This window comes from Pangasianodon hypophthalmus, chromosome 18, assembly GCF_027358585.1.
Source record: "Pangasianodon hypophthalmus isolate fPanHyp1 chromosome 18, fPanHyp1.pri, whole genome shotgun sequence".
NCBI lineage: Eukaryota > Metazoa > Chordata > Actinopteri > Siluriformes > Pangasiidae > Pangasianodon > Pangasianodon hypophthalmus.
Window position 1 is genome coordinate 20,858,201 of NC_069727.1, and position 12,125 is coordinate 20,870,325.

General features: G+C 41.2%; 1 protein-coding gene across 2 annotated transcripts in view; it reads left to right on the forward strand.

The window, feature by feature from the left end:
- The window catches only part of cntn1b (contactin 1b), a 36,570-nt gene that overhangs the window by 5,003 nt on the left and 19,442 nt on the right, over nucleotides 1-12,125 (forward strand). For both annotated transcript variants that reach the window (XM_026943539.3, XM_026943540.3), the window contains exons 2-6: nucleotides 3,164-3,206; nucleotides 3,433-3,512; nucleotides 3,667-3,708; nucleotides 3,820-3,946; nucleotides 4,219-4,400. In XM_026943539.3, coding sequence (XP_026799340.3) covers nucleotides 3,461-3,512; nucleotides 3,667-3,708; nucleotides 3,820-3,946; nucleotides 4,219-4,400 — 403 coding nt within the window. In that variant the 5' untranslated portion in view covers nucleotides 3,164-3,206; nucleotides 3,433-3,460. The remainder of the gene's footprint in view (nucleotides 1-3,163; nucleotides 3,207-3,432; nucleotides 3,513-3,666; nucleotides 3,709-3,819; nucleotides 3,947-4,218; nucleotides 4,401-12,125) is intronic.

Sequence of the window (12,125 nt, forward strand, 5' to 3'; positions counted from 1 at the left end):
ATATTTCCTCAATAACCTGCAAATGAATTTGATTGCTAAGTCGACAAACAGGAAGTGAGGACATATATCAGAAATGCATTTACGTATTGACACCTACATTTTCACATATATTTAGCAATATGACCTAAAGTTAACAAACACAACAAACTGCAACTGAAAACAGGAAGTGAGGGTATATCTCAGCAACAGCTTGATGTTTTGCCTTCAAATTTGTCTCCTTGGGAACTAGCACTGCTTCATCACTGTTTGCAGTGGCAATGTCATAGAAACAAAACCAAACTTTGTAGGTGAATAAATGACCTTATTTCCTGGAAGGAGTGTTCTTGATGTAAAGAAATTGTGATTTGCCAAACAGAAGGTCAGTCACATTGTTTTGTCCCTTCTTCTTGTACAAATGTTGTCGTAAAAATCTTGTCATAAAAGGTTGGATCACTTCATGTTGTGGATTGCTTTCTCCATTAATCTCTAAAGTGGGGAATCTTTCTTCAGAGCTGTATTTCTGGAGAAGGTTGTACTCAGAATACTGGTCTTAGTGATGAATCACAGAATTGCAGTTTTTGCAGTGCTGTATTTCTGAGAAGAAATGCCCTGGATCACATTGGATTGGCCGCTGAAATGGACAACAACCCTCTCTGATGAAGTTGAATGAAATCATACTTCTGGCGCTTTGGCCAGCATGCAGACTGCCTCTTATCCAGGTTGATTCAGGACTGATGCCAGTTGTGGTTGACTCAAAATGCAGAATAACCCTATGAAATTTACTCTGTGTATCAGGGTCATTCTTTGGTCCTGCAGCTAAAGAAACCTTAGAGAGGAGTATACAGTTTTCAGAGTTTAAAGACAAGCTCTTCTAGGTTGCTGCGACCTAGCTCATTGGCGGGTCACGTACAGGTCTCACCAGTCTAGGACAGGCACGGTTGAAATGAAAGAGATCTCAGAAGAGGATCTTCAGCCTACAGCTAACCCAAAATACCACAGACAGGGATATGTCCTTGTCCCAGTGAGAAGGGTAGGAGCTCCGGTTCTCTGAAAACGTGGTGTGTTTTTTCCCCAGAAAGCAAAAATGCCCAGAAGAGTGAAGCAGCAGACCTGGGATTCACCCAGGCACACTTTCTTTTATCGGTGCCAAGTATAGTTCTCACAGGAGACAAACAAAATGGAATTAGCTTTGTATTTATTCTTCGTATGGGCAAAGAAGTTGCAGAAAGGAGGATACAGATTCGTCGTCTTTGGGATTTCTTTTTCCTTGGAAGAAATCTGAGTGGAAAAATGACATGGACGAACAGTGCAAGGCCGGTTTAAATTCTACCCCTCATCAATGCTTGCTTGATTGTGTACTTGCTATAAAACACCATTTGAATTTTTTTTAATTGTCACAGAGTTCACATCATTTTCCCTGCTCTCAGACTCACCTCCCACCTCCCACACATTCCACACCTAAACACAACGTTTCCTGGGTGTTTTCCTTCGTTTGAATGTGCCTGTGGTGTTAATGCCTGTCCTGTACATTTTGTTTTATTTATTTATTGATGGACTGAAATCTAAGAATCAACCAGTGGGATTTTGTGTGTTCAGTTTTATAAAATGTAGAGCGTGAATGGTTAGTTGACAGAAAGTGTTTGGAGCCCAAACAAAATAAGTGACTTTGAGGGCTAATCACTGCTAAAAAAGGCAGGAGATCTTTGGTGTGATGACATGTTTGGTGTGAAGGCATCTCAGAGGCTTTGGCTTTATTAAACACCTCTGCCAGGTTGAGGTGTGGATCAGGAATCTCAGCAGTATTCTTGACTTCAGGGCTTTCCATCTGTGCAGTGAGGCATGTTAGAGAGAAACAGACATTAAAGCAATGTGAACTCCAGGCAGTTATCACACCTTCTTTCCAGAAGCTTGAGGGGTCGTGAGCGGTGAGCTAATGGGATTCTGCGCTGACTTTGTAGTCATGAAGAAAATACTTTCTGAGTGAAGGATTTTGGTGCACATCTGAGTAGGAATGGTGCACATGGATATTTTGCCTCTTCCTAGAGGTGAACCTCCTAGAGCAGAGGGACACGAGGCATATCTAGCTGTTTCACTATTTCCTCATCCTGGACGTTCCCGGCTGCAATGGAATTGATGAGCACTGGAATATATTCAGATCAGGAACATGACATACACAGGAACAGTACTTCTCTTAGTCTCAAACATGAGTGTAACAGGAGGGCTCACCTAGCATGATGATCATCTCTGGTGCAGCTTTGCTCGGTCCATTTCCACCACAATGCACATGTAGTCCTTCTTATCTCCAGTCTTCCTTTTCCTCCAGAGGAAGCCTTACGTGTATGCTTTCTGCCTCAGACACAGCTTTAACTGGCTCAGACTTGGTTCTGGTCAAAGAACAAGGTTGGCTCATTTGAAGCAGATAGCAAAACACAGTTTTAGTGCTGGTTTGTTCCACCTGCTTTTTTCAACGTTCTAATCAACATGCTAATCCAATCATGGACTTTGATTGATTTCATCATCCCATTAATCAGTAATTCAACCAATTAATCAATTAAATAGTTAATTAAGTAGATAATTAGTATAATCCACTTAAAGTCTATGAAAATCCCTGATTTCTGAGGGACTTAAAGGCAAGTGCTTGTGTTTAAAGTAGTCTTTTCCATGCTACTGAAAAAAAAAAACATCTTTGACACTTCTGTGGTAGAAATATTACCTGCTAAAGACAAATATCCAGTTAAACTCCCAGAGACACAGTTGACTCTAGAGTGGAGAAGAACCTGAGGAGCAAAGTGATATATACAATTATATCGTTTACAGCACAGGGCTAGTACTTTGTGATTGGTCCCGATAGAGCAGGACTTCCTCTGTGCTTTAATTCAGGCATTCAGGGACGTCTTCCCACATCCTCACACACACAAGCCTTACTAATCAGAAGCAGATATGTGTAGCTACAGAATATAATGAAGAATGAACTAATATTAAAGAATTAACTAATGGAAAAATGAGTAACACATTACGGAAGGTATGAAGTTAAATCATCCACAATACTTCTACTTAAGAAGAATCTTGTGTTTAACTTGACTCTGAATACGAAGAAATTTCTCCTCATAAATGTTGATGTAACTTTTGGACTTCACTTACCAACGTGTTCACTCTGAATACAGCCCTGTTTTTGTTTTTGCAGTCGTACATTAACACGAGTGCTGAATTCTGGATAAGTACAGCACGTAAGTATAACAATATTCTTCAATACACTTGTGTAGACCCTAGAGCATTGCATGGACGCTTAGTACACTGTATGGCCAAAAGTTTGTGCTTGTCATCATTTCTAAGAAAAAAGAGAAACACCAGTATGTTGTGGAGAAAACTGAAAACTATTTCCATGGCTACAGTGATGTCCTTGTGATTGTGGTATTAATCCATATTAATAGTATGGATTCTGCTTTCTCTCAGCCTCAGGACTGTCAGTTGTGGCATCACAATGGAGGCCCCACTTGTGTTGCTGAGTTTTTTCTCTTTGCTCTTATCAGCAGGTGTGTATATGCCACTACAGAAATGTGTGTGTGTGTGTGTGCACTGTAAATGCCTTTATTTTAAACCTTCACTTTGAAATGTAATCATCATTAAGCACTAAAATTTGATCATGACTGAAAACAACAGTTGCAGTGTTTTATGTTCCTTATGTAGATGCCATCAAGCCTAGGTTCTTTGAGCCCAGGATCTTTGACAGTAAGTCTCATCTGTTTCCGCTTCCAAAAATAGTAAAATACAAATATATTCATGCAACTCATTTCTACTGCTTGTAAGATTTTATTATAAAGATGTTTATTTGTGTTTCAGAGGAGGCCACAGGGTTTGGACCCATTTTTGAGGAGGAGCCCTTAGACACAGTGTATGCTGAAGATTCTCCTGAGTCCAAAATCTCCATGAACTGCAGAGTGCGAGCCAACCCACCAGCCACTGTCAAGTAACTCCTGCTTTTCACTCTTAAACTCTTGACTGTGTATAGTCCTATTAATAATCAAAAGCGACCGAGTTTCCACTTATTTCTTGGTTTTGCCTCCCATGGTGTCACTCAGTCGAGCTTGTTGCTGAATCTAATGAATATCTTAAAGAAATATCCCTATATTTTGCCCCAGGCAAGTATTTAGAAGAATTGTATCTAAGATATTAAAGAATATGCAAAACCATAGCTCTTCGTTTACCATATGTAGGTTTATGTTTACTACTTCTTTGCAGATGGTGGCATAATAACTGGGAGATTAAGCTGATGGAGCAGCCGGATGAACACTACAGTTTAGTGGGCGGAAACCTGGTCATCACTAATCCAGACAAGAATAAGCATGCTGGAAAATATGTGTGTGTGGCCAAGAACATTTATGGCACAGTCATCAGCAAAGAGGCCACTGTGAGGTTTGGATGTAAGTGATGTCTTTTTTAAATCATTTCTACTTTAATTTATTTATTGTCAATCCAAAAACAGACCATCTCCCTTCTTATCAAATCCCGCTCTGCACCACGTTCCCTTCTCCCATCAAGCACGGCTTAACTTAACCCACACATCTCTCGAGAGACCAGGAAGACATGCCTAAAGACTCTTTTCTGTACTGCTTGAACTTCCCCTGGCTCTCTGAACAGCTGAGTCACTGGCTGTTATTATTATTATTATTATTATTATTATTATTTAAAATAAATTCCTTATCAAATTTCTTAGTTGTTATTTAAAGTGAGTGTGTTTGGAATAATGGTTAGAGATTAGCCCCAGAGTAACAAGATGTTCAATTCAATTCAATTCAATTCAATTTTATTTGTATAGCGCTTTTAACAATGGACGTTGTCACAAAGCAGCTTTACAGAAATAAATGGATTCACAAAAATATATTGTAAATATTTGAATTTATCACTGTGAATTTATCCCTAATGAGCAAGCCAGAGGTGAGGTGGTGAGGAAAAACTCCCCGAGATGATATGAGGAAGAAACCTTGAGAGGAACCAGACTCAAAAGGGAACACATCCTCATCTGGGTGCAACGGATAGTGCGATTATAAATAAATCCCTTCTATTACTGTGTACTATATGGACAAATAGTGCAATTGTGCAACCAGTAAATTCATCACAGTTTTTGCAAGAAGTCCGGCTGGTTAAAATCTATCCACTGTCCACTGATGGAGTCCTGAGTACGAAGCTGCTCGTGGCAACTGCAGCCCCAAAGCCACTACAGCAATCGCAGTCCCAAGCCATTACAGTACAGCTCCCCATATGTGATCCCCAAGCCATCTCCACAGCCCCCAGGTGGCACCATCCCCAGCAATCCAAACAGTTCTTCAGGCAGTCCATATGGGGCCCCAGCAGCAGCGAGTGACTCAACCGATGAGAACTCCAACCAGAAGCAGGGCATCATGATGGGTCAGGCAGCGAGGAGGAGCAGAAGGGGTCAGGATCACTGGCATCACTGGCATCTCAGAAGTAGCATGTGTAGCTCGACAGGGAGTGAGGGAGAGAGAGAGATGGAGAGAAAGGAAGAGATTGTTAGGTGAGCTTTTGTCCTCTAATGGTTAAGCACGATGTACTTTGCATGCAGAGCGCAAGCAGGGACTTCGGCAAGACTAGCTATGACAGCATAACTAAAAGGGAGAGCCAGAAGCTAACACAGACATGAGGGAGTCCTGGGACATAAAGCTCCAGCCACTCCACCATCAACAAACCTGAGTGAACGTGTGAGAGTGGGGGGGCGACAGCATCCAAACATCCCAGTTCACCACAACACTCTATGCCTGTGAACCTCCAGACCTGCCCCTGTACCTAAGAAAACTATTCACAAAAGGCTTGACTAAACAAATATGTTTTCAGCCGAGACTTAAACACTGAGACTGTGTCTGAGCCCCGAACACTAAGTGGAAGGCTGTTCCATGACTGTGGGGCTTTGTAAGAGAAAGCTCTACCCCCAGCTATAGCACGCACTATTCGAGGTACCAACAAATAGCCTGCACCTTTTGATCGAGGTAGGTGTGACGGATCATAAAAGACAAAAAGTTCGCTCAGGTACTGTGGCGCGAGACCATTTAGCGCTTTATAGGTCAATAGTAGTATTTTATAATCAATACGAAATTTGATTGGGAGCCAATGCAGTGTGGATAAGATAGGGGTGATGTGGTCATATCTTCTGGTTCTAGTAAGGACTCTCGCTGCTGCATTCTGGACTAACTGGAGCTTATTTATGCTCCTACTGGAACATCCAGACAGTAAGGCATTACAATAATCCAACCTAGAGGTAACAAAAGCATGAACTAATTTTTCTGCATCGTGTAGTGACAATATATTTCTTATTTTAGCAATATTTCTGAGATGAAAGAAAGCAATCCTAGTTATATTATCTACATGAGCTTCAAAAGAAAGACTAGAGTCGATAATCACACCAAGGTATTTTACTGCTGCACATGATGAAACAGAAAGGCCATCCAGAGTTATTATGTAATCAGAAAGCTTACTTCTAACTGCATGTGGTCCTAGTACAAGTACTTCTGTCTTGTCAGAATTAAGTAAGAGAAAGTTAATAAGCATCCAGTTTCTGATGTCTTTTACACATTCCTCAACTTTATTAAGCTGGTGTCTGTCATCTGGCTTTGCTGAAACATACAGCTGTGTGTCATCAGCGTAACAGTGGAAGCTAATACCATGCTTACGGATAATTTTGCCCAGAGGTAGCATATATAGAGAAAAGAGCAGTGGGCCTAAAACAGAGCCTTGCGGGACACCAAACTTTACCTTAGCATGAGAAGAGAAGTCACCATTTACGTTTACAAACTGATAACGATCAGTCAAATAAGACCTGAGCCAGGAAAGGGCTGTTCCCTTAACGACAGCAACATTTTCTAGTCTATTGAGGAGAATAGCATGATCAGTGGTATCAAAAGCTGCACTAAGGTCAAGCAGCACCAGCAAGGAGACACAACCCTGATCAGAGGCCAGTAGTAGGTCATTTACCACTTTAACCAGCGCTGTCTCTGTGCTATGATGAGGCCTAAATCCTGACTGATACATAGGAATAACATTCATGAAATGTAAGTGTGAGCATAGCTGCTGTGCTACAACCTTTTCTAGTACCTTGGAAATAAAGGGGAGGTTTGATATTGGTCTATAGTTAGACAGCTGTCAGGGGTCAAGGTCAGGTTTTTTAATCAGGGGCTTGATAATTGCTAATTTAAAAGATTTAGGTACATAGCCAATGCTGAGGGAAGAATTGATTATCTTTAAAAGAGGTTTGATTGTTTCAGGAATTATCTGTTTGAGGAAACAAGTAGGTAAAGGATCTAGCATACAGGTTGATGATTTTGATGATGAAATTAGTGAAATTAGTTCAGTCTCTTCAAGGGGAGTAAAACATTGTAGTTGTTTATCTAATATTATCATATTATCATCTACAGGGTTAGTTATAAAACTGTCTGGTTTTAAATTAATAGTCTGAATTTCTAGCCTGATATTTTCAATTTTACCATTGAAAAAATTCATGAAGTCATCGCTGCTATATAATGATTGTGTGCGTGTTTCTATTGTGGTCTTATTCCTAGTTAATTTTGCTACAGTATTAAATAAGAATCTAGGATTATTTCTGTTATCTTCAATTAGGGTGGAGAGATACATTGATCTAAGAGCTTTCTTATAGCTCAATAGGCTCTCCTTCCATGCTATTTGAAATACTACCAAGTTAGTTTGACGCCATTTACGTTCTAGTTTTCGAGTGGTCTGTTTTAAAGTTCGTGTGTGATCGCTATACCAGGGTGCTAGCTTTTTCTCCCTAATTATTTTTCTTTTAAGTGGAGCTACCTTATCTAGTGAGTTGCAGAACGTTGATTCTAAACATTCAGTTGCCTGGTCAAGTTCTTCGGGATCAGACGGTGATCCAATCATGGTTGATAAATCTGGGAGATTACTGATAAAACTCTGTGCAGTTGTTGACGTGAACGTATGTTTGACACGGTGACGTGGCAAGGTGCATATACTATGATTAATACACATTTTAAATGAGATGAGGTAATGATCTGAGATAGCTTCAGACTGTGGACATGAGACTATATTTTCTATATTTAATCCGAATGTTAGTATTAGATCAAGAGTGTGACCACCACTATGGGTGGGTCCTATTACATTCTGATTAACCCCTACAGAATCTAGAATGGACACAACTGCTGTTCTCAGAGGGTCATCTGCATTATCAAAATGAATATTAAAGTCTCCAACAATTAATGCTTTGTCTAAAGAAACAACCAGGTTAGAGATGAAATCCACAAATTCACATAGGAATTCAGAATATGTTAATGAAACCTGTAAATAATAATTACTGGAATCACCTGGGTAGACTTATTTTTAGTGGCTACGTATGTTATGTTGGTATAAAGAACTTCAAATGCGTTGAATTTATGACTAGGTTTTTGTGTGACGGCTAGATTATCATTATAAATGACTGCGACGCCTCCTCCGCTGCCAGTTAGACGGGGCTGATGTATGTAACTGTACCCGGGAGGACTAGCTTCATTTAATGCTACAAACTCGTTTGGTTTAATCCACGTTTCTGTTAAACACAGTACATCAAACTCCTGATCAGTAATGGTTTCATTAACAATAAGCGCTTTAGACGTAAGAGATCTAATATTCAACAGTCCTAGCTTCAGATCAACGGTGCTGGCTATGCATTCGGTTTGATTTAATTTTATGTTAATTAGGTTACTAAAACAAACTGTCTGAGTATGTCTATAATTTTGTTTAGCTTGGGGAACAGACACAGTCTCAATATGGTGGAACCTAAGTGACGACTCAGTGCAGCTAGCAGACGGTCGGTTTAGCCTGCTTGTCGGCTCCCTGGCCTTGGCCCTGGATTGTCACCGATTAACTAGGCCTGTTCTGAGACTATGTGCTATGCTGCAAGAAATGAGAGCAGCACCTTCCCGAGTGGGATGGACACCGTCCCGCCCTAACAGGCCAGCCTTGCCCTCAAAGTTAGTCCAATTATCTATAAAGCCCACATTGTTTTCGGAGCACCACCTGGACATCCAGCAGTTCAGCGACCATAACCTGCTGTAAGCTACATCGCCACGCCGCATTGGGATGGGGCCAGAGCATACTACAGCATCGGACATCGCCTTCGCTAATTTACACACCTCTACAGTGTTACTCTTAGTAACCTCAGACTGACGAAGGCGTATATCATTAGCTCCTACATGAATAACTATCTTTGAGAACCTGAGCTTACTTAAGACCCTAAGATTACCTGCTATGTCCGGCGCCCTGGCTCCCGGTATACACCTAACTAAAGCTGCTGGTGCCCCTAAAGGCCTAGCTAATTTCACGTGCTGCAAGATAGAGTCACCTATAACCAGAGATCTTTCAGGTTTCTCAGCGGGTGCTTCACTGAGGAGAGCAAACCTGTTGGACACGTGAAACGGAGAGGAGTGGTGCTCCTGTGGGCGAGCCTTAGCGTTAGCTTTGGCTTTGCGATTATGCCGCCGAGTCGTCACCCATTCGCCCCGCTGTGAGGGCTCTAATGCCGGAGTTGGGGGATTGCTAACTCCGCCTAAGGCATCCAGACTTTCCCCTACAGAAACTACGCTGCTCTCACTCTCACTAACCCTCTCTAGAGACTGGATGCGCACCTCTAATGCTGCAATCTTCTCCGTCAGAGAGCTAACTAACATGCATTTATCACAAATAAAGCTATTACTAACGACAGAGGAAGAGTGACTAAACATCCTGCACTCAACACACTGAACAAGCTAAATGTTAGACATGTTGTTTAACGCACCTTAGTCGAAGATTTGTTGATATTATTGCAGACGGCGTGGATCCGGTGTGAATGGCCTCCGCTCGCTGTCTTGACAAAATACAAAAGCGCACTTCGAGAGAAAGAAAAATGAAAATACGGGAGAAGAGAACGTGAAAAATACAACAGATGAAAACGATGTTAAATGTTAAGTTGTTCCTCACACTATATTGCTGAAGATTTTATTGAAAAACAATAAACAAAGACACGAAATGATATTTGTTACAACCATTTTCATTTACAAGACACATTTAAGCAAATTAATTGATTATTTGTGGATTAGCAAGATGTGGAGCGTTGTGCATCTTGTGCCTGTTAGTCATCCTGGACACTGGATATAATGCATTAGTTCATGAAATACATAAACACTTAAGAGTTTTGTTCCAGCCTTACTCTGCAGAAGATAAGTGGTGCTAAACATTACTCAGCCTCTGGTCAATTACCCAGACTTGCTCGCTACTCCACCAGCTGAGACAACAGCAGCTGCTGACATAACTGTCTGATGGAACAGATTCAGTAAAGAGATTTCGCTAATTACCCGCTGGGATACATAGAGAGCGAAGCCAGGTGGCATAACCTTGACATTAACTATGATATTATACCTAAAATACTGCAGATTCTACCTGACCATCCCACTGCATGGTGTATATCGGATCTAGTGATGTTTACAGACAACAGTCAGAAATACTGAAGCAGGATTTAAACCACCTTGGGATCGATAAATTCATCTCGGGACAGATAACAACAATGTGTTGAGCCACTTAAATCGCCTCTACATGTAGACATGAAGATCATGCTTCACCTAACCATCAACTGAACCACAAATGCTGAGAGCTAACCTGCTTCACAGCATCACCCATCCTCAGAATACACACAGAAGCAACAGAAGCTTTGACACGCTGAACATAAGAACAAAACTGTGGAGATAGATGAACTGCTGTACAAACTGGACGCTTCTCTCTCGAGCAACATGCAACTAACTCCACTTGGATCTGACGTGCTGGAAACCACGCAGCTTTTCAGAACACTGCAGTCGTCTTTAGTACCCAGCAGCACGGCCGTAAGAAACAGACATTTTGGGACGTTTAATTGCAGTGAAGTGTTTGAATTGAGCTGCTGCTGTACTGATTTTGACTATGTTTTAATTACTGGAGATTTTAGTGTTATACATGGATGTGCCTGCGGATCCTATGACTGCTGAGATTGTTAGACTTCTCAACTCTTTTGATCTTACGCAACATGCGTCAGGTCCCACTCATAAGCATGGGCATACCCTAGACTTCATTTTTGTAATCTTGGATCACTTTTATGTCTGTTTGTAGCATGTCAGCATGTACCACAACACTAACCAAGCACTATTACTCTGTTGGTACTGCTGTAGCGTTCACGGCCCTAATACGCACTCTCCGTCCTCTTATGCCCTCATTAGGTGATACACTAGTGAAGGCGTTAAACTCCAGGGTTACAAAGTATTGATATTGCTGCATCACAAAAAGCCACGGTCCCCCCTTGGAGAAATACTTCCTCCATCTTACAGCTAAAGCAGGACTGCAGTAGAGCGGAGAGGCAATGGAGAAACTCAAAGCTGCAGTTCATCTCGCTGTGTATAAAACACAACAGAAAAACTTCAACAGTGAAATGAAGTCGTAGTTCTTAAACTTGACTAACACTCAGGAAAATAATACAAAGTTCCTCTTCGCAACCATAGACCAGCTGTGTGAACCTTATCTCTTATATCCCTTATATCCTTTATATCTCATCTGAATTTCTCTCGGCTGCCAAATGTAACGTGTTTGCAATGTTTTTCCGTGACAAGATTATTGGAATATTGTTGCCAGTATTCAGCTATACTAATAGCACTATCTGCTGTTTTAATGTGATTAGATTAGAATATTGAACATCGACAATCAGTACTGCATCAGGGAATTTTTCCTCATAGGCTGAAAGCTCTTGTCAGGCCATTGTTTAAAAAAACAGAAGTTTTGACTCTTCTGTGCCTAAAAATTACAGACCTACTATATGATATCTCTTCCCTTCCACTGTAAATCCCTATATATGCGTACTAGAGTTTCTACTTTAGATGAGTGATTTGTGGCCAGTACTACACATTAGGGCCTTTCGCACTGTGGTAACCTTTTCATAGTACCTGAACTAATTGTGGAACTACGCACTTTTTGGCGTTTTCGCACCTCCGGAACTGGGTGTGATTTTAGTACCGACTGCCTTTTTCGAGAACCAAATGAGCTCCTACTCCGGAGCAGGGTCTAACCAGCACAACTGGTACTATCCGTGACGTAAGTAGACGTTGATTGGCCAAACGCGTACGAAAACA